This window comes from Parambassis ranga, chromosome 22 (genome assembly GCF_900634625.1).
Source record: "Parambassis ranga chromosome 22, fParRan2.1, whole genome shotgun sequence".
NCBI classification, from domain to species: Eukaryota; Metazoa; Chordata; class Actinopteri; family Ambassidae; genus Parambassis; species Parambassis ranga.
Window position 1 is genome coordinate 15,380,317 of NC_041042.1, and position 22,182 is coordinate 15,402,498.

The window sequence follows — 22,182 nt, forward strand, 5'->3', positions numbered from 1 at the left end:
CCTTTGTAGAGATCTGTGCTAACATCAGGCTAATCACATCGCTGCACAACACAACCTGCCACTTGTGCGCTTCCAGAGAGTATTTCCAGCCTTTTCATGTTTGTTTAATCGACACCTGTTGTGACTTAAGGAAGTTTTTATGATTTTTGAACATATCTCATTGTATTAATCCATCAAACAATTACACAAACCAGTCCCTGCCGCCTGTTGTGAGAGAGAAATGAGAGATTGCTGTGAATGTTTTTGTGTTGAATGAAAAGCTTATAATGAATATGTCGCCGGATCATGAGTGCACGGTGTTCCATCATAGCAGCTCTTTGAGATTTTCCCTGTAAAGTTTATAACCTAATAATAGACGTTGTTGTCTTATAAATAACTGGCACTGTGCAGTAAAAGTGACCTTTTTTGTAACAAGTACAGCCCAGATTGAATAGTAAAGTATCAACTGCACGCCCTGGAGACCAATATCTGTTCGCTCTTTTTCTTTTTTTCCCCTGCCTCTCGGTGCACTCTGTCACCCCTTGAGCCCTCAGGGTATCATGCTGCATGGCCTCTTAGTCAGATTATCCATTATTGTGCACCCAAAATTGTCTCTTAACACTCTGCCAGAGGCCTGCGGAGCTTCTGTTTCCACTCTTTCATGTCATTCATATTTAACACCGTGTGTAGGTATTTTTTGGAACACCCCGTGTTTGTACAGCTACAGTGTTTCTGCTCTGTCATTTTTTTTGGTATTTGTGTTCAGCGCGGCCTGACAGGCGGCATAAAGTGGTGGTATTTCTGAGCTGTCAGTGACGGGCAGGCGTGTGTAAATGATAAAGACCGCATTGTGTCTCTGCTACCTCCTTTCCTATTTTCCCCCTTTGGACTCGGAGAGCCTGTCTTGCTGGTGGAGCTGCACACACACTGTGAGGCCCCCAAAAGGGGGGCATTTACAACTGGGAAGAAGTCCAGAGACAAATATCTGGTTCTTATAGCCACTGTACTGTACTTTTTTTTTTCCTTCCTCCTCCTCCCCCACAGTGTATTCAGCGTCACTTTCTCATTGGCTCTGAGGAGAGGGAACCCTGGAGACAACCTAAACCTAAACACACCAAAAGAGCAGAGAAACAGTAGCTCTGCCGCCTTACTGGCTTTTACATATCATCCAGCATACCACCACCTGTGATTACTGATCACCAAAGATGATGGAGCTCACTCTGGACTTAATTCATAAACCCTCTCCTGGCTGCTGCACCCACTTCTCCCCCATCTGCACCAGCAACTGCCTTCCACACTGGCCCGATGTGGTTCCTCCACATAAACATCACAGTTTATCTGACATTTGTTACTTTTTGCAGTTTCCCATCTGGAAGCGCACTTCCAGGCAGGCTGTCGAACACTAACCCCAGTGTGCTTGCACTGGAGCCAAGAGGGCCTTTACACATATGGCCGAGGGGCTTTGAACCATCCATCCAGCACTACAGTACAGATATTTATAAACCACAGCAGAGCATCTTGATTGAAGAGCACATGTTTCTACTCTTCTGTACCGAAACCCCTCCCCACGCCGACTAGGCTCCACCCCCCCCCCCCCCACCCACCCTACCTCCCCCCTCTTAAAGGCGCTATTGTTTACGATTCACACTGGGGGAGAGGATTGTGCTGTAGTCCCCCTCTCTCTCTCTCTCTCTCTCTCTGTGTCTCCCTCCTTTTTGACTTCCCACACAGCTCTGGACATTTACAGTACGTGTGAGATCTGAGAACCTGAGAAACACTTGAGGAAAGTAAGCACAGCTGTGCAGCGCTGCTCTCACGTGGAGCCTATAGTATGACCAACACGTGTTTACATATAGGGCTGCATATATTCTGTGTGCACAAAAAGGAAAAAGAGAGTTGGAGAAGAAAGTTAGCATGTGTATGCATGTACCGTGCCGTGTATGTGTGTGTTTGAGAGAGAGAGAGAGAGACATCAGAACGAGTGCAGCTGTTGGGGATTTACTGTGAGAGGCTTAAGTCCCGGCTGTGTCTCGTCCTCTCTGATCGACCTAGCGGTTCAGTGTCAGGTACCACAAACCCAGTGAACTTTCCGCTGCAGCTCTGGACACTATAGAGTTACTGTATACAGTGCTGTTGATGAATAGGCCCTACAGTCAGAGATAAAGACGTGTTTACAAAGGCTTTCAGACTGCAGAGGTGGCGTGCACCACTTATGCTGTAGAGCTAAAAGGTTGCAAAGACTATCAGCTGCAGCTTATCCTATATCTGGCAGCGTTTTATTAAAGATTCCTGCAAGGCCAGCAACATTGCTGCAGGTAGGGTGTGTGACCTGAGTGGTATTCTTATAGCTTGATCTACTTTTCATGTTTACTATTTGTCTTGGGAGGCAGAAGACAAAAGGAGTGCATGTCTGTGGCGCCAGAAACTGCTCTGCTCAGGATAGCTCAGCGTCCTTATGTAATGCATTTCACATTGCAGCAACTTTACTAGAGTTAGGTGAGAAATGAGGTGGGGAAAATATGTGAATATATCCCCACCTCATCCCTGCTTCTTTCATATTTCCTTACATTTTCATGTGCCTAGCTCAAATTTTAACATTAGTGTTAGCAGGATTAGCAGGGCCCTGCTCTCTATATTAAATACATTGTCTTAGAAAGAGCTGTTACTCCGTTTTGGAATCTTCAGATCAGACTGTTTAGCATCACTTCTACTGTTTACCAGCTGTCAATCCTCCAATCGAAAAAGTCTTCTATACTGTTACAGACCATAGCCAAGTGTGTGCAATCATTCAAACCATATTCTCATGTGGGTTTGAAGATTAGTTAAACCAGGATTAACAGAAACTGGTTGTCACTTCACAAGGTCACTTTAGTATAGTCACTGCATATTGATGACTATTTGCTGTTTACTCCATCTTGCACTACTTGTACACTAGTACCACCTCACCGACCCATGTGGTACCTGTTACATTATTACATTATTACACTGTTCCATTCGTTCATATAAGGGTCTATGTTTACCATTATATCCGCCACTCATTTTATGTTCGGTTCATTGTATGTCTGTTATGCCATGTCAATTTAGCCTTACTTTAGTTTTTATCTTAGTTTTATCTTATGTCATGTTAATTATTATATGTTCTTTGTATGCACCAATCACTAAGGCAAATTCCTAGTAATGTGAATCCCCTTCACTTACATGGCAATAAACACGATTCTGATTCTGATTCTGATTTACACAGAACCACCAGGGCAGTTCAGAAAGGGAAGTCATTTTCCTAAGATGAAGCTTCTGTATATATATATCTGGCAGAACCCAACCTATCAGACTGCTTTGAAAAACACACACAAAGCAGGACCCAAATGAGAAAAATGTGCTGTTTGAAGGAGGTTTGAATAATGATGCTGTCGACATTTAGTTCACATTAAATTGAGAAAGTGTATCCAGCTGAGCCCTTCGCCTGTCTTTATATTTCAAAATCATGCGAAAAAGACCTGATCTCACCTCTGCTGTCACTACATTTTGTTTCAGGCAGAGAAAAAGGCCAGAAAAAAGGCCAAACTGATGTCAGCGATGAACGCCATGAAGGATCCTGAGGAGAGCGAAACAGAAACCCAGACAGAAGAAGTTTCAATAATCAAGCACCCACAGCCTTCAAAGCCGCTGCAGCAGCCGCAGCCTCAGTCGCACACTCAGCCTCAGCCTCAGTATCAACAGCAATCACAGCTGTCGCTGCCGCAGCAGCAGCAGCAACATCAGCAACCACCTCAGCAACAGCAGCAGCAGCAACAGCAGCAGCAGCCTACTGACCCAGCTTCCCCCACCGTGGCTACAACCCCTGAGCCCGTCGCCATCGGAGGAGGAGACAAAACATCCCCCAAGCCTGCAGACACTGAGCCAGAATATGAGGTAACATCATTTGGATTCACACACATATTTTAGGATTTTACAGCACACCACCAACACCCTCCAGGACATTTAAAGGAGCTTTTTGAAGAAAAACATCATGATGCTTCCTGATCTAACAGTCACAAAGTGAAGAATATTCACACTGAGGGTGTTTAAAAATGGGTTCGTCTTCTGCTTTGGCTTCAGGACAACCGTGGCTTTGGCATTGGCGAGCTGGTTTGGGGGAAGCTGCGAGGGTTTTCGTGGTGGCCAGGCCGCATCGTATCCTGGCTGATGACGGGACGGAGCAGAGCCGCTGAGGGAACCAGATGGGTCATGTGGTTTGGAGATGGAAAATTCTCAGTGGTGAGTGTTCAGAGCCAACATTAATACTGCTGTCAGGTGATTTGTTGTTTTTTTCTTTTCCAAGCAAAGCTGCTCCTCTGTTTTTAGTGACACCCAGTCATTATGAATAATCGGTTTTATTTGACCAGAAAGTTTTATTAATCCACAGACGCGTCACTTTAAACTTTCTGTCTTACAGGTCTGTGTCGAAAAACTCATGCCTTTAAGTTCTTTTAACAATGCCTTTCACCAACCAACTTACAACAAGCAGCCCATGTACAAGAAAGCCATCTACGAGGTGTTACAGGTGAGCGTACGAACTCAATTACAGCCTTGTATGTTATCATGTCTGACTGAGCTCAATGCATCCTTGTAGAATGAAGCTAGAGCTAACACATGACTGGCTTAGTTCAGTGTAAAGACCCTGTGAAACCACAAAAACTTTTTCCTGCAAATCTGTACTGAGAAGCTTATCAAACAAGCTGAAAACATGTAAGACAATTCCTGCAATCATCTTAATTTGCAGAAGCAGATGCCAAAAAAAAGTAGCTTCAACATAAGTGAAACTTTCGGGTGAAATTAGATCGGCCTCTAAAATGATCCTCTCAGTTTAGGGATAGTAGATAGTAGAAAATATAGAGACCCTGTTACAGGATTTGTTTCTTTTAATTTTGTTTTTAGGTGGCTAGCAGCCGGGCAGGAAAAGCCTTCATGTCCTGCCCTGACAGTGATGAGACAGAAACCTCCAAATCAGTGGAAATGTTGAACAAGCAGATGATAGAATGGGCTATGACAGGATTTCAACCTACTGGACCCAAAGGCTTAGAGCCACCAGAGGGTAAGAGGAAGTCAATATCATGAGGCTCCCTGTTTATTTGTTTTTTACCCTTGAGGGGTAAAAACTCAAAACTTTATGGTTAAACTTCTCTAATAGCACTTTAATAATTCACCATGTTTCCTGTAATATTAATGCTTCTCGTATGCTCTGTACCCCAGAGGAGCGTAACCCGTACAAAGAGGTTTACCCCGAGATGTGGGTGGAGCCAGAAGCGGCGGCCTACACGCCTCCTCCAGCCAAAAAGCCTCGCAAAAGCACAGTGGAGAAGCCCAAGGTCAAGGACATCATTGATGAGAGGACACGAGGTGAGGCGCCTCCTTTATTAGACTGTATATAGGAGTCATGAACTCTTTAGTCAGTCTCCTGGGAAGGTCTCAGCACATCAGTGTAAGTGGTGCGTGGACAGGACGTCCATTAGAGTGGCAGATTTAAGATTAAAGTGAGTGATGCCAAGCAAAAAGGATCATGTTGTTCCAAAGGACAATGAATTGATGCTTGTAATTATTCCCAAACGCGCTCTATTGATAGAAGTGCAGCCACTCGAGACTGGCTCCAAAAACAAGTCTGTCCCCGCAGACCTTCAACTTTACAGCAGATATAAACATGTTTACAGCCTGGTTTAGGTCTCTATACATCATTTCCCTGCTCATTACAACTGTACTCGGAATGACCACCCAGACATCACCCACTCAGATCATATCATTCTCCATTTTTACCCTTTAAAACTCTAAAAATACTAAACGAACTTTACAAATGGCTGCTTTGTGTTGAACTCACATTCATTGTCGGATTGTGTTAACCTACATTTCTCTTCCTCAGAGCGCCTTGTTCACGAAGTGAGACAAAAGTGCCGCAGCTTAGAGGGTAAGTGACGCGTCCTCTGTGCCGCCGCTTGCAGCAGCAGCAGCAGGCGCCTCGCACTCAGCCCTGATGTTGACAAGCAAAACAAAAAAAAAAACAAAATCCGTGCTGCATCTGTGCTGTAAAATGATGAAAGAGTACAGAAGGAGAAATAACACTTCCTGGATTTTTTTACTGCCTTTCTGCCTCCCTCGTGTGTTTTCCTCCAAACACACCAGCTAAGCTAATTAGATGTCGACCACGCACACAGCTGTTCAAATGATTCCACCGAAGTTCGTAGTGATCACACTCCTCTGACCTCTCTGCCTTCTTAAATACTGACACTCGCTGCTCTTTCTACAGACATCTGCATCTCCTGTGGAAGCCTGAATGTCAGCCTTGAGCACCCCCTGTTTGCAGGGGGCATGTGTCAGAGCTGTAAGGTAGGTCTGGGACAAAACACACAGCTTACTCCAAATCAAACAAAATGAACATACTTCTATCACTGATTGATCTGCATCCTGTGCTTTCTTTTGACTCTCATTTTGCAGAACTGCTTCCTAGAATGTGCATATCAGTATGATGACGATGGCTACCAGTCCTACTGCACTATCTGCTGCGGCGGGCGAGAGGTGCTCATGTGTGGAAACAACAACTGCTGTCGGTAAGGTTCCCTGATTGGTCTCCATTATAGAGGCTAAAAAAAATCTTTATGTCTTCCAATCCAAGCTACCAATAAGTGTACATCAGTGTGATCTGCGGGCAGGTGATGGATGGTTTCTGTGTAACAAAGGGAGTGGACTACACAGACAAGGGTCTCACTATTACATGCGGTTACTACTCTGATGTTTAAGACAGCTATGAGAGACGATCAGAAAAGATTCCAGCATGGGAAGCTTCCACCAGGACAATGCTGCTGCCCCCGGTGGCGACAGCTGCCATCCAGGAATGTGGATTTGAACCCACAGACTTCTATCTCCTTCCCAAGATGAAGAGGGAGCTCAGTGGTTGTTACTTTGACACCATTGCTGCTGTGAGCTTCTTTCTGGAGCTCAAAGACAAGTCCCCACTCGTAGTGTTAATTGTCCTTCAGCAGTGTGACACTTATTTACAAGACATCCATCTATTTGTCATGCTCAATTTCAATTCATAAAACATGTTTAATCCTAAAATAAAGGGAAAAGTATGCACATGTTATCAGGGATATAAAAAATATGATCTAACTAGAAGTCAATCTTCATAGGGCATAGAGGAGTTGTCAGTGTGCCACAGCTTCTAATCGTGGGATTGTGCCGTCGCTGCTCTTTTTAAATACACAATAGAGGCTTTGTAATGGATCACACATCTCATAGCAGTGATGTCACGCACCTTCATGGAGGTCCAGTGGAGATATTTGCAGATGACAAATATTATACAGTATAAAGCGTGGCTCTGCTGAATGTTAGCTGAATGGGCCGCTGTTGACTATAAAGAAATTGTATCCTCACACAGCTTAAAAATACCACTGAGAACAGATTGAGCTTTGTCAGGCGCACTGTGGACCAATCAGCACACAATGCTGCGCTGTGTGTGTTTACATGATGGCATTTGACATTTGGATGACATTTGGATGATAACTCGCTCCTCTCAAAACTCCCAAACCTCATTCGAAACCGTTTAAACTGCCATCGTAGATGTAAAAACAAAAGGCCGATCTGTGTGCCCTGTGTGTGACCTCTCACTGATTCAGAAGCTGGCTTTATTTTTTTAAATACTACCACTTGTCGAGTGATACGTTTCCTCTGTGTTCAGGTGCTTCTGTGTGGAGTGTGTGGACCTCCTCGTTGGTCAGGGGGCCGCCCTCGCCGCCATCAAAGAGGATCCGTGGAACTGCTACATGTGCGGTCAGAAGGGCGTGTTCGGTCTGTTGGAGCGTCGCATTGACTGGCCCAACCGCCTGCAGCACTTCTTCGCAAATAATCATGACCAAGATTTTGTGAGCAATTCACCTTTTTTTTGGCCATAAATCCCAACATGTGTCTCCTTGAGAAATCTTTTTTTTTTGTTATGTGTGTCTTACTTTTCCTCCCCTTCTCTTGGTGTTGTATTTCAGGATCCACCAAAGCTTTACCCCCCAGTCATGGTGGAAAAGAGGAGGCCCATTCGTGTCCTGTCACTCTTCGACGGCATAGCAACAGGTTAGACAGGAACCCCTCTTTTGCCTCTTTGATCAAAAACCTGTGTTAATCCCTTAAACCCCATAATTGCATGCTTAAAAATGCCACAGTGACACTTTTCATTATATAAAGAAACTGTAGCACGACAAAAACTCAGCTCTATAAATGTGCTATTTCCAAAAATGCTCTTTTTTCTCTGCATCCTGTGCAGGACTTCTGGTGCTGAAAGAACTTGGCATCCGAGTGGATCGCTACGTAGCTTCAGAAGTGTGTGAAGACTCCATCACTGTGGGTATTGTCCGGCATCAGGGTCGCATCATGTACGTCGGCGATGTGAGGACCGTCACGCGCAAACATGTGAGTCTGTTTGCTTGTGTTTGCGTGGTTGTTTGCATTGTTAACACTCATAGATGATGTGTGTCGCTCCATGTCTCTGTGTTTATAGATCCATGAGTGGGGTCCTTTTGACCTTGTTATTGGTGGGAGCCCATGTAATGACCTCTCTATAGTCAATCCTGCTAGGAAGGGCCTTTACGGTAGGCTGGGGGTCCTTTTTTTTCACCTAAATATATAAAACAGTAGAATAACCTGAGTTTTATATGCTTTAACGTGCTGTTTAATGACTCTTCCTGTCCTACAGAGGGCACTGGTCGCCTGTTCTTTGAGTTTTACAGGCTGCTCCACGAGGCTCGGCCAAAGGAGGGGGACGACAGGCCTTTCTTCTGGCTCTTTGAAAATGTGGTTGCCATGGGTGTCAGTGATAAAAGGGACATATCTCGCTTTTTAGAGGTAAATAAGCGCCTGTACTCTCTTATATTGATGATGTTGATAATGTAGACGCTGTAAGGTGTGACATGAATGCCTCCTTGTGGTACTAAATCATTACTTGGATTATTTGGAAAACAAATAAACTTTAGAGGTGTAAATTGACTCTGAATGGGGTTCAGCTGATCGAACCTACACTTGAGCATCTTACCTTGCTCGCTCTTTGATGCGTTTGTTCCTTCTCACCTTCACTTTCAGTGCAACCCAGTGATGATTGATGCCAAGGAGGTGTCTGCTGCCCACCGTGCCCGCTACTTCTGGGGTAACCTTCCTGGCATGAACAGGTCAGTGGGAGAATGGTGAAGGAAGCAGCGGCCTGGGAAAGAGAACAAAACGGCAGTTTTAATAAGTGATAATAATCCTAATGACATGATGATTTTGTCTTTTGACACATCTTTGACTGGGTTTCAGTTGTAGGCACCATTATTTGTAGTCTTCTTTAACTGACCTTGTTCAGATGACACTTTGAAATGTGCAGTTGATTTACATGACCTCCCTAATTTAATCTAATCCTGGCTTGTTTTTAGGCCTTTGAGTGCCATGTGCACCGACAGGCTGGACCTCCAGGACTGCTTGGAACACGGAAGAACAGCTAAGGTACAAGGACACATCCGTACACACACACACAAACCTTGATATGAAGAGTTAAGTTGATGTAGAAATATAGAAGTCTGCTCACTAGTGGCTCCATGTGGCAGCAAGGGGTAATCGTTTTAAGCAGTTTCATCACCATGCACTAAAGAAGCAGCAAACTGAGCTAGCTGTGTTTCTTCATCAGTTTGACAAGGTGAGGACCATCACCACCAGGTCCAATTCCATCAAGCAGGGTAAGGACCAGCACTTCCCCGTCTTCATGAATGAGAAGGAAGACATCCTCTGGTGCACTGAGATGGAGAGGTATGTAAGCATAGAAGTGTCCCCTATTTTAAAACTGCCTAAACAGAATTCCAAGATGTCCTCCTCTTCCTCTGTGTCCCACGATCCGGATGGTTGCTCTTTCCAGGGTCTTTGGATTCCCTGTCCACTATACGGATGTGTCCAACATGAGCCGACTGGCGAGGCAGAGGCTCCTGGGCAGATCATGGAGCGTCCCGGTTATCCGCCACCTGTTTGCACCACTTAAAGATTACTTTGCCTGTGTTTGAGCAGCGCGGAAAGGCCGCTCAGAACCGTTTAGGAACTACAACTGTAATGTTGTGACTAGAAATAAGAGCCTTGATCCTCAAATTATACTATACGGTATAATTTGTAAGCGAAACATTGACGTAGATTTCACGTTATTGTATTTTAAATGTAATTCTTATTCTATTTAATTTTGATATGTCATTTTACCTTTTAGCAGTGTTATCAAGTATTTTTGATTTGTTTGTGCAAGCTATACTTGAGACTATGCTTTCTTCTCAAGACACTGAGACAGAGAAATGCGTTAGGAAGGGAGTAGAGACGGGGGGAAACAACAGACAGGCAGGATGCAGGTTGGGATTTTGTTTTTTAAATATGTGAAATGCTTCTGCTGTGTGAGCGCACTGCGAGATTCCCACCTGCAGTGCGGCCATGCTTCCAGCTACTGAGCCTCACAGAGAGAGAAAGGTGATTTTTCTTCAGTGTCAGGAGAGCCGTGTCTCTGAGAATCCAAAACACCAGATCACATATACCTCTTTGTTTACAGTTTCTATACACAACTGAAGGTAATAAAAGGTACTACTGTAATAATGGTTACAATACCATGGTGCTCCAAAATGATGGGAAACATCATAGCTCATGTGGCGTTTAGACAATACGGATGCTCTTGAAACCTGTTGCTGGAAAAACTTGTTTTTAAATTAAAAAAAAAAGTCTGTTCTGTGCCGTTTTGTTCACTTCATAGAAGTGACAGACATCAGACTGCAAAATAGTGCATATATGCTCTTTTTTTTCTGCTTTTATACAGTTTGTATAAAAACTGGTGCTCATCTTTAGCCTCGTGTACACGCTCAGGCCCTGTAACGGCCTGGATCTGCACAAACAGAAAGTGAAGCTACAGGCCACATGGGAAATGATGTTTTCTGTCATTCAAGAAAAAAGAAAATAAGAAAAAAAAAAGAGAGATCAAAGTCTGTGGTGAGCTACTTTTTTCTAGTTTCATCCTGACCAAATGACATTACTGTACAACTGTTAGTAAAAGCCTGGTTGTTTGCTGTGGGTGGAGGGGGTGACCAGGCCGGGTGAACAACTGTGCTCCTCAAACTTCCACCTCTCTAAACTGAAAAAACAAGTCAGGTGCAAAATCCTCAACAATATGGTGCGGCTTCACAAAGTTCTTCTACCTTTTTATAGCAATTTTGTGCTGTTTTATCAACATTATAAAGCACTTTTGTATGTATTCTTTCTTTTTTTTCTTGATATTTTCTAAAAAAAAAACAAAAAAATATTGTTTCTTCGTGAATTTTGTTTCGTTTAGTTTGATGATGTGAAATGATCTACCCTCGTAATACTTTTTTGTATACAGTAGGGCTGTGCCAATAGAAGTGGAAGAATGGATTTTTAAATATGTGAAACCCATGTTATTTGACGGCGTGTACAGTAGATGGATCCACATTTGTAATCCCCCCTTTTTTCCCCCTCATCCATATTGTTCTCTGTGTTTTCAAAGCAGCGACACACGCAGAATGTCTTCTCTCTCTTTATTCAGATTGTAAAGACATAGATAAAGAGCTGTGTCGTCTGCTTTGTGTGATATTTTGTCCCTTGTGAAGGACAGTTGGGCCTCTGCCATTTTCCCTGCTAACTTGTAGTCGTCATGTTGGCATATTTTTATTAAGTGCTGATCCAAAATTTGGACGAACTAAATTCTCTTGATTGTAAACTCACAAGCTAAATATGGAGGATTTAGGCTGCAGTTTGTCAAAACGAAAAACTGACACAGTGTTTGACGAAGACGTCGGCACTCAAAGAAGATGAATAAAAACAGATATTATCGCTTATCTATATCATATTTAAGATTCTAAATTTGAAATTTAATTTCTTAATGTAATTAATTTCTTAAGTGACCTTATTACCATCGTTCTTTGTCCGCACATGAGGCTGTATACGAGCTCTGTGTTATTTTAACCCCACGCTCCTCATATGATACTTATAACACCCCCCCTCATGTTTGTACATTTTGTACATAGAATTTACCGGTTGCTGTTTTCAATTTGTTTTTTTTTAATTATTATTACGTAAGAAAAATATAATTCTTTGCTAATATATATCATCATTTAAAAAAATCTTAGGTTAAATATGAGAAAAAATCAAATTTGATTCAAAATGTGCTTTAAGCATTAGCTGTAGGGAGGTTTTCATACTGATTTGTTTGTGTCAAGTAAATCCAGATTGAATGTGTTGTGATCTTAACATTGGCCTTTGGACAGCTTTAAGATGAATGGTCTCGACTTCACTGCACAGCCCTACATGGTGGTGTTTTGTTTTTGTTTTTAATTTTCTTTTTGCTTCTGTTTCCTTTTGTAAGACTTCAAAAAGAGGGATTGTAGGTGTTTCCAATGGTGCTAAACATTTTATCTAATCAAGAAAAGTATATTTGATTGGAAGAGAAATAAACTTGTCTTGACAATGACTGTTTTAAGTTCCTTGTAGTAATGGAAAAGAACTATTATTTCACTCGTATAAATATATTAACAAAGGCATTTTAACTTTGTACTTGAAAAAAAACATAAGGATAACAAATAATGAAAGGTTTCCTATATTGTTTTAGACTAGAGATTGCTGTAGTTGGTGCTTATCTGTGGGAAAAATCGTGTGAGAAAAAAAAATCAGTAATAACTTTTACTGTAGCATAATGTATGCTTAATACGCATTGCTTCTTAAACCTACATTCCATGCCGGAATATTCTCCATGTCTGTTTTTTCAAAATGTTATTTTTTTTTTATTTTTTACTTTTTTTTTAATTATCAGAAACAACATTTCATTTTAATGTTCAAGGCAGGTCAATACTTTAATATTTGGTGATGCTGTTGACGCTCTGTGTGAGTTTCTTTCTGTCATAACTGTTGCTTTTCCTCAAGACCAGTTCGTACAGCAAATGTAGCAGTCATCCCTCCTCCTCCCCTTTATGTTTAGTATCCAGAGAGAAGATAAAGGCTCCGTATGTACTTGTGCTGGAGAACACTTGAATAAATGTATTGTTTTTGTGGAAAAATCTAAAACTCCTGTCCAGTTTTATTTGTTTTTTTTTTGGCAAATAACCCATTGAATTTACTTTAAAAAAAAACACTACAAATATGTTTCCAGGAAAAAATGGTGAATTAATTGTGGGGCTTGCATGTTACAGACACTCACAGGTGCTTTAAATCAAGACATGTGACTGATAAATTAGCCTCAGGTAGAAGGAAGGGAGTGAATCAGCCCGCCTTACATGCAGTGCAGAGATGTGATAGAATTTATATGCAGCCTATGAGCAGCTCCTCAATGCTTTGTGCTTTCTAACGTTTGTTAGATATCATTTATAGTACTTTAAGTATGAAAAATTGTGATTTATATTTAATATTATTTCAAAAATTACAAAAATAAAGCCCATTGATGGTGTGCCAGATCAAAATTTTGACTTCTAATAAGCAAAAACGAGATTATTATAAAAAAGTAATGTGATATTTTCAGATATTGTGCTTTTGCCTTTGATAAAACAATAAAACACTCCAGTTTCTTTGCCATGAGGCCCTCCAGCATGGGGGTTTGATCCTCAGAGACCTGACACCTGAGTGAGCACCACCCTCAGAGGTTTTACATACAGGTGTTGCCCTGCAGCTCATCTTTAATCTGAACATGCTGCCTGCTCTTAATATTATTCTTGTGGGTGTAATTATTTGCTTTTTTCCTGCATTTATACTCATTATACGAAGAATATACGCTGTTGCAAGATATTAGTAACTCCTAAAAACTCCTAAAAAATAGATCTTAAGCCATGTGATCAATGACACTAACACGTCACCGCGCTGATGTCGTCACATCACCCTCTTCTTCTCGCAGTGGTACAGCCTCCTCACACCGGACACGCCCTTGGTCCAAGGTAATTGGGTGCCTAGGCGACCAAGCCTTCACGCAGCGCTGCTGATTGGCGCGTCACACCGTCGCACGGCCTGGATGCTGCAAGCTGCTCACAGACACGCAGACTAACACCGGAAGTTACCGGATTGACCTACAAAATAAAACGAAGATCAGACAAATTAAATCAATAATTCGATTTTTTTCTAATCTAGCCTGTAATGAACCTACGTGCATTCCTTTGGTCTTGCATGGTGCGTAAAACAACCCTTTCCAGTCTTCTTTTACAGTTTAGTCTTATTTATAACTTTGAATGGTGACTGCTGGTGCTTTTATTTTGAAAGCCTCAACCGGAAGTCTTACTTGTTACCTCCACGTCTTCTTCACGCTGATGCTGCTGCGGTCTGCTGGTCCCGGACCGGCCAGGAAGGTATCCATCTGGTGTGTGTATGTGTATGTGTGTGTCTGTGTACCTCCTTGGGAAGTGCCATCCGCGGATTGTGTTCTGTTCCTGGTCAGAAAGTAAGCAGAGACCCGACTGGAGGAGCAGCATCAGCAGCAGGCCCGTAGAGGAGGTATGTGCTCGTTAATGACTATAGCAGCGGTGCAGGCTTGTGGGAGGGGGAATCCTCTGCTTGGAGCCTGGAGACTTTGTTTCCATGCCCCCTCTGGCTGCGCGTCTGGGTGTCTGCCCAGCCGGCCGGTCCCTGCCATCCTCCCTAGGATCTATGTACACACACACACACCCTGTAGTACACTCTTCACCAGGCAGCAGGGCAGTGTGGATATAAATGTGAGGCCACGCTGCGGCGGTAGTATTTATTGTGGAGGAGGCAGAAGAGGGGTAGGGCGGACTGGGAGTTGGGAAGGCGGTTTCTAGGTCGGTAGTGAAGGCTGTGCAGGCGATCATGCCGGATGGAGACCGGTTTCTTTGTGTCAAGCTGAAGTGTCATCATTTCACTGCGCTCACACTTCATCAGCAAAATAATCTACCTAATAATCTACAAAATAATTTACCTGAATGATCATTTTCATTGACTACAGTTAGATTGCAGGTGGTGTCCAATGAAATTATAAAGACAATTTGCGCAGTAATTACACTCAGAACGGTTATACTGTAGTAATATTTATATAGGCTATATCTACTGGATCTATACTGAATTTATGTCTTATTATCTATAATAAAACACTATATGTAGACTGATTTATTGAGCAGCCCTTTAAACGTCTTGCCCTCACCTGTTTATTATAAACTAACTTCAGTCCTTGCTGAGCTGCAGGCCCTGTGCTGCTGATAACAATAACTTCATCACGCCTGTAGCTGCCTCCATGCTTCAGGAAGCAGGGCACTGTAACAGGCGACCGGTCCGTCTTCATCAATGGATCGATGTGTAAGAATGAACCGACTTTAACATGTTTATTATCAGCAGCCATCAGATCTGGATGTGTGAAGGACTCCATGCCTTGCAGTATAAAGTTGCCGCACCCTCATACGCATCCCATCCTGCACGCACGCACCTCACGCAAGCACGCAAGGCTGGTCATACACACACACACACACATACACACCAGTGTGTGGAGAAGGGAGGGTGCAGATCTTGGGAATTGTTTCTTTGTTACTGATGAATAGTTAATCACTGAAACATTAGGTCTACCCAACACACCCATTTTACAGACTTTTCTTTTTTTAGTGTATTTTTGGGAACACAGAGAGGAGGAAGTAGGTCTGCACTTAACGAAAGTTCACCCTGACACCAATAAGACAGGCCTTTAAATGACTTTTAAATGTATTCATTTAGGCTAATTAAGGTCCAATACAATACAATACAGAAAGGTCTACATGTGACCCAGTTTAAATGTGTAAATAACTGGACTCAGTCCAAATTTTTATTGGACCTTTTGGACCAAATATTTCCCTTTCTGTGATTTATAGCAGTTTAATTCCAATAGAAGGAACTGAGGCGCTGAATGAACACAAATGACCAGCCTATCACATGGAAAGGCCAGCAATCACCTTGATTTTGTGTAGCGAAATATGTTTTTGATGACATTGCGACCCATGTTGAGGATATCAGTTGTTCTAATACTGGTACAAGAGTTGGAAATGCCCATAGCTCCTGAAATACTGCATGGAGCAGGCTACTGGCAAGAAGGCCGTATCCGATACTAATTTGGCCAAGTGGAACATTGTTTTTGCACAGCTAACGCAACACAGTGTAACCTGTAATGTTCTCTGCTGTTTTAGAGCAGGAAATAGATTTCTAGTCATGTTGCCAAAGCTAGCAAACCGTCAGTAATTTGGATTTATTTTACGCTGCACAATCTCAGTGTACACAGGACAAGCCTGTAGTTTTGAGGGGGGTGTTGCCCACACTAGCAGTCATCCTGTATGAAGACAGATGATGATGAGTTCACCAAGAAACTGCAAAGCCTTAGCTCATTTCAAATTTTAAATGTCTTGTTTTACTAAATTGTAAATTGTACAGTTTTAGAGGGAATAATTATTCGTTACCATTTTTGGGCAGAGGATCAGTTTTAACACATAGTTAATGCATTGGAATAGGAAGAAAAAAATGGTGTCACAGCATCTCTAGGTACTACTGCCCCCAGGTTTATTGTGAGTTGAACATCATTGTTTAGTAGCTTTATGCCTCTTTAGTCTTTCAGAATAATGGCCTTATTGACTTGTCTTTGCCTTATTGTGACCCACAACTGCACTCAGCTTCTCTTCATTTAACACCACACACTGCCCACTGGGACGTCAGGTCTCAGGCAGTGACTGACACAGCCTACTCAGCCTACTCAGCCTCACAGCTGATGTCAGTCACTGTGTGACAGACCGGTCACAGCAGAGCAGCAGCACCGACCCTCCTCACTCCACTATAGTATAACTATACTGTCTCAGAATGAGGTAAAGTTTTTATGGTAGAGAAGCTTACCTGTTGCAGTGTTTTTGTGGAGTAGTAGGTTCACGTTAAATCTGATCGCTGCTGCTTTCCTTGACATCTGTAGCCACACATCTGTTTTCTTCTTTTCCTCACAGAGCAATAGCCATGTCTTCCAGCTCAGCGATGGTGCGGATCCTGATAAAGGGCGGCAAGGTGGTGAACGACGACTGCACCCAGGAGGCCGACGTCTACATCGAGAATGGCATCATCCAGCAGGTGGGGAAGGAACTGATGATCCCCGGCGGGGCCAAAGTCATCGATGCCTCGGGGAAACTGGTGCTTCCCGGGGGCATCGACACCAGCGTCCACCTGGAGGAGAGCTTCATGAACGCCACCACGGCAGACGACTACTACAGCGGCACAAAGGTAATGACATTCTGTTGAAATAAGGAAAAAGACGCCAGTTATAGAGAGGCTCCAATGACTGTTTTTCACATAGATATTTTGTTGTAAACAAACACTTTTCACTGTTCTAATTTTAGCCAAGGAATCTGTGAGGCTCTGTAGTTTGGGTTGTGATGCTTCCAAGACCTAATAGATTTGTTATTTTGGGCTTGATGTCAAAATAAAATACAAAAAGTGTTAAGTAATATCTGTGACTGCAGAGGACCCATCACAGCAGACACCAGAAAAGATGACATTTGAAGAACTGCTCTTAGACACAGATTTATAAGCTGTTCTCACAGAGACACATATCAGCGATTCCACCTAACAAACTGCAACTAATCCATCTACTACTTTGTTAAATTGTGTTGGCATCCTTGAGCAGATTAAATTAGAATAATTGCTTAAAAACTGGCACATACAATATGCATTAAAAGCTTTTACTTTTAACCAACAGGGTCATGAGCTGCAGAATTTGTTACACTAACATCGTATAAATATGATTTGGCACATTTGAAAAATGCTGCCAGTGATTGTAGCATGTAGCATGTAGCATGTAGCACCACTGCTGCAGGACATGGCAGTGACTCATCATTTCGTAGCTGAGAAGTGATGCATGCTGTAACAGACTGGTAGACACTGGTGACAGACACTGTTCTCCCCTGCTCTTTAGCTCCACTACTCTCTCTCTCTCTCTCTCTCTCTCTCTTTCCTCGGGGCGCCCCCCCCCTTCCTCTCCCGTGCCTGCTTGGCTGCCGCCACACTCCAGAGTAACTCTAGAGACAAATGCAAATCAGTATCTGTTACCATGGTTACCAGGGGGCTGCTGCAAAGACTGCCGCAAAAACCTTTTCACTCACGCCATTGTGCATGGAAACAATGGTTCTCAGACCTACACCCCCCCCCTCCCACCACCAGTCCTCCTTTACCCAGTGCACACTCCTCCACTCTCTAGGGTCAGCTGACAGATGCTCAGTGAAGCATGCACTTATACACAAAACACGCTCTGTCTCTGCTTGCTGCGATTACTTTAGATTTACTATAGATTGTGTGACATCTAAATCTGTTGGTGGTGGCTAGAAAAACCAGGGGAAGCTTAAACAAGAAATTTGACGACTGAAGGGTTTACATTTCCCTCAGCAGTCATTTGCAAGAACCCATAACGATAAGCAGTAATGGCAATTGCACCTTATCCTGTTTAGTGGCTTAGTAGCGGGGGCTATGCTGAATGATAAACAACAGGACATACAGGCTTCATGAATGACTATATTCTGCTTTAAACACTAAAAACTAACAAGGAATTCCACACACACAGCCATGTTTGGACACCACATTCAAAGTAACTTGAGAGCCTTTGTTGGGATTTCTTCTAGGCTGCCTTAGCTGGCGGTACAACAATGGTGATCGGGCATGTTCTGCCAGAGAAGAATGAGTCGCTGCTGGAAGCCTATGAGAAGTGCCGCAGCTCAGCAGATTCCAAAACCTGCTGTGACTACGCTCTGCACGTGGGAGTTACTTGGTGGGGACCCAAGGTACTCCGACAATCACTGTCTGTGTAATGCATGTTTAGATCATTATCACTTTATCACTTATTTCAGGGGAACAACAGCTGAAACCAAACATTCCAAAGTCTGTATTCATTCATACAAACTTGTACGAGGATTCTCTTGATGATTGCTAGAACTCATTTCCACTTCCCCCTCCTGCAGGTGAGAGCCGAGATGGAGAAGCTTGTAAGAGAGATGGGAGTGAATTCCTTCCAGATGTTCATGGCTTACAAGGACATGTTCATGCTGAGGGACAGCGAACTCTTCCAGGTCCTGCAGCACTGTAAGGACATCGGAGCCATAGCAAGAGTCCATGCTGAGAATGGCGAACTGGTGGCAGAGGTAAGTGAGGATCCCTGCATTGATTCATTCTTTTACATTGTAGTGAGTAGTAGTGTACTCAGATGTAGTAATCACAAGCCTTGCCTCTTCTCAGGGTGCAAAGGAAGCACTGGATCTGGGCATCAGTGGCCCTGAAGGGATCGAAATTAGCCGGCCCGAAGAGGTACGATACTTAATCATCCATCTTTTTTCTGTTAATTAAAAATAAAACTACTATTGTTATTGTTTCCAAGCTCTTGCTGTCATTAAATAAATCACCCATCATATGCTATGAATCATCACTGTCTTTGGTTGCATTGCAGCTGGAAGCAGAGGCAACTCACAGGGCTATCACCATCGCCAACAGGGTGAGTAACTAACATCTGTCCATTTCCTGAACCAGCTGAGGCAGGGTAGACTATGGACAGGTCACTTAGACTATCACAAGGCTAATGTATAGAAACAAACATCTATGCACACTCACACCTACATTTTTAGAATGTGGGAGAAGGCTGGAGGTACCTGAACCCCCACACTGCACCACTGTGCCGCCCATGTTGTCATCAAGCAGAAAAGAATGTGAAAACATCAATATTAACATGTAAGCTGTCTTTGATATAGCATGGATTTTAAAATGACTATATATCTTTTTGTGTGTGTTTTCTGCTAGGCCCACTGCCCAATCTATTTTGTGAATGTGTCTAGTATGACTGCGGGAGATGTGTTGGCTACAGCCAAGATGCAAGGTGAGTGATGTGTGTTTGGAAAAGAGTATTTTTTAAAGGGACTTATAGATGAGCTGGTTTAATGTGTACGAGAGCATGGCTAACACTGATCCATGTTGTCATGAGCTAGTTTATGTTAGCATAACCCAGTTAGCTTTTCTAAAATCTTAGAAACTGCTACTGTTCTTGTGACACCCTTTTCACCATAATTTAATCTAGTTGTTGTCTGACCACAGGTAAGGTAGTCCAAGGAGAAACAACCTTGGCCCACACTGTCCTGAATGGTATGCAGTACTACCATCAGGACTGGTCCCACGCAGCTGCTCATGTAACCGTGCCTCCTCTTCGCCTGGACCCCAATACTCCAAATTTCCTGATGAGCCTCCTGGGAAAGTGAGGAAAAGTCTCTCATTAAATCTGATGTGACTGTTGCACCCAACGATGCAGTAATGACTTCCTCTGTCCCGCCGCAGTGACACCCTGAATGTTGTGGGGTCTGACCACCGTCCATTCACCATCAAGCAGAAAGCTATGGGCAAGGACGATTTCACAAAGATCCCCCACGGGCTTCCTGGAATTCAGGACCGAATGAGTGTCATCTGGGAGAAAGGAGTGGTATGTGTTGTGCTTTTGTTCCTGTCTAGCTGCCAGAGATCTACTGCAAATATAGGACATGTGTTCTGGTTTGGTGATAAAGGACGTGAACTTTAAAGAAAGAAATGTGTAGGCTTCTCATTCATTCCTATTTTGTGTTTGTGTAACTTCACAGCTTGGAGGTAAAATGGATGAGAATCGCTTTGTAGCAGTCACAAGCTCAAATGCGGCCAAGATCTACAATCTCTATCCGAGGAAAGGGAGGATCATCCCAGGAGCAGATGCTGATGTGGTGGTCTGGGACCCCGAGGGATCCAAGTATGAAACTCAATCTGTCCATTTATCGACCAGCTTGTCTCGCTGCAGCTTTTATCTCCCGTCTCTGAAGCTGATCTCGCTTTTGTTTAGCTTCACTGTGTCATCTCTGTCTTCCTCTCTCTCTGTCTGCAGGACCATTTCTGTGGAAAACCAGGTCCAGGGAGGTGATATGAACCTGTACGAAGGTCTCCGTTGCCACGGTGTACCCCTGGTCACTATCAGCCGTGGGCGTCTTGTCTATGAGAATGGCATGTTCACATGTGCCGAAGGCTCCGGAAAGTTCTGCCCATTGAGGACTTTCCCAGATTACCTCTACAAGAAGATGGTTCAGAGAGAAAAGGTTCTACACTCATCATTATTATTATAATCATTATACCCAACATGCTTTTTAAAATGGTCATTAACCGGATTGTGTGTTATGTTGATCTATCAGAGCCTGGCGGTAAAAGCTGTGGAACGGGAGCCCTACACGGGTGAAGTGGTTGCCGTGGTAAATTCAGGAAAGAGGGACTTTGGAGCTTCAGATCTGGACACTCCAACACGCCCCTGTACCCGGCACGGAGGTTTGAGGGACCTCCATGAGTCTAGCTTCAGCCTGTCTGGTGAGGACATGATTGATTTATATAAGAAATTCTTGCATTTTTCCACAAGTCCACAACAGTCTAAAGTTCAAGCGTTGTGCATGTGTGCTGCTGCTAGCATTTTAAAAGACTGGCCTGATGAGGGTGCTGTAGCTAAAGTAACCTGGTTTAACAGTGTATCTAAGCTCAGCCTACAACTACTACAACTACTACTAGCAGCTGGTTTGATAAGTATTACAAACGGAATGTAAGGAAGTCTTTTCATCTTTTTAAGTAAGCAGCATTTCTTAATCCTCACCCCAACATAAGCTGTTTAACCTTTAAAATCCTACCGGTACTTAAAAATATGACCAAGCTGCATTCAAGTCCGTGTGTTTCACCACATAATAACCTCACATGATCATGTTCCCCTACACCTCCAGGTGCTCAAATCGACGACAACATTCCAAAGAGATCCTCGGCCAGGATCCTCGCTCCTCCTGGAGGGAGATCCAGCGGGATCTGGTAACCAATCAGACGGCAGAAAGAATGACACCTGGAAAAAAAAAAAAACATACACGGCCAAGCAAGAAGAGTTGTATTTCTTTCTGGAACCTTAGAATGTGTGTGGATTATTGGGGTTATCTTTTTTTATTTTGAACTCAGCACAGCTATAGAACTGTAAACCTGTTTGACATTGCCATAATAATAAAAATAATAATAATAAGAAAATGGCCAGGGGGAATGTTTGCTACCAAATTCCTGTTAACCAAAATACAAGCAGCAGATTAAAAACAATGAGTTGCCACTGAGTTTCTTTGGTTATTGGATAGTGTTGAAAAACGTTGTATCTTATTTATAGTTTTAGGAATATGAAGGTGAGTCATGGTGTTT

The 22,182-nt window shown here is 43.1% G+C and overlaps 2 protein-coding genes across 7 annotated transcripts in view; both read left to right on the forward strand.

Moving 5' to 3' along the window:
* dnmt3ab (DNA (cytosine-5-)-methyltransferase 3 alpha b) overlaps positions 1–12,989 on the forward strand; it is a 28,004-nt gene extending 15,015 nt beyond the window's left edge. For all 5 annotated transcript variants that reach the window (XM_028394644.1, XM_028394646.1, XM_028394645.1 and 2 more), the window contains 17 exons: positions 3,511–3,888; positions 4,075–4,233; positions 4,412–4,519; positions 4,894–5,050; positions 5,209–5,355; positions 5,870–5,914; positions 6,254–6,333; positions 6,442–6,554; positions 7,682–7,865; positions 7,983–8,067; positions 8,258–8,403; positions 8,492–8,582; positions 8,687–8,835; positions 9,070–9,155; positions 9,399–9,468; positions 9,650–9,768; positions 9,875–12,989. In XM_028394644.1, the coding sequence (XP_028250445.1) occupies positions 3,511–3,888; positions 4,075–4,233; positions 4,412–4,519; positions 4,894–5,050; positions 5,209–5,355; positions 5,870–5,914; positions 6,254–6,333; positions 6,442–6,554; positions 7,682–7,865; positions 7,983–8,067; positions 8,258–8,403; positions 8,492–8,582; positions 8,687–8,835; positions 9,070–9,155; positions 9,399–9,468; positions 9,650–9,768; positions 9,875–10,016 (2,259 nt within the window). In that variant the 3' untranslated portion in view covers positions 10,017–12,989. The remainder of the gene's footprint in view (positions 1–3,510; positions 3,889–4,074; positions 4,234–4,411; positions 4,520–4,893; positions 5,051–5,208; positions 5,356–5,869; positions 5,915–6,253; positions 6,334–6,441; positions 6,555–7,681; positions 7,866–7,982; positions 8,068–8,257; positions 8,404–8,491; positions 8,583–8,686; positions 8,836–9,069; positions 9,156–9,398; positions 9,469–9,649; positions 9,769–9,874) is intronic.
* A 1,323-nt stretch (positions 12,990–14,312) lies between these two features.
* On the forward strand, positions 14,313–21,910 carry dpysl5a (dihydropyrimidinase like 5a). Of its 2 annotated transcripts, none has more exons than XM_028394651.1 (13): positions 14,313–14,466; positions 16,935–17,205; positions 18,597–18,755; positions 18,933–19,112; positions 19,207–19,275; positions 19,415–19,459; positions 19,762–19,837; positions 20,053–20,209; positions 20,290–20,431; positions 20,586–20,728; positions 20,861–21,068; positions 21,162–21,330; positions 21,732–21,910. In XM_028394651.1, the coding sequence occupies exons 2-13, from the start codon at positions 16,945–16,947 to the stop codon at positions 21,815–21,817; spliced, it is 1,695 nt and encodes a 564-aa protein (XP_028250452.1). In that variant the 5' UTR covers positions 14,313–14,466; positions 16,935–16,944; the 3' UTR covers positions 21,818–21,910. The 2 variants fall into 2 exon arrangements, with proteins under 2 accessions (XP_028250452.1, XP_028250451.1); XM_028394650.1 differs by lacking the exon at positions 14,313–14,466 and adding an exon at positions 16,727–16,802.
* The last annotated feature ends 272 nt before the right edge of the window (positions 21,911–22,182 follow it).

Bases quoted from the DNA above. Each gene is read 5' to 3' on its own strand.
- dpysl5a (XM_028394650.1), top strand. The intron at 19,113-19,206 runs GTAAGTGAGGAT...GCCTCTTCTCAG, and splicing joins ATGGCGAACTGGTGGCAGAG to GGTGCAAAGGAAGCACTGGA. The intron at 20,729-20,860 runs GTATGAAACTCA...CTCTGTCTGCAG, and splicing joins TGGGACCCCGAGGGATCCAA to GACCATTTCTGTGGAAAACC.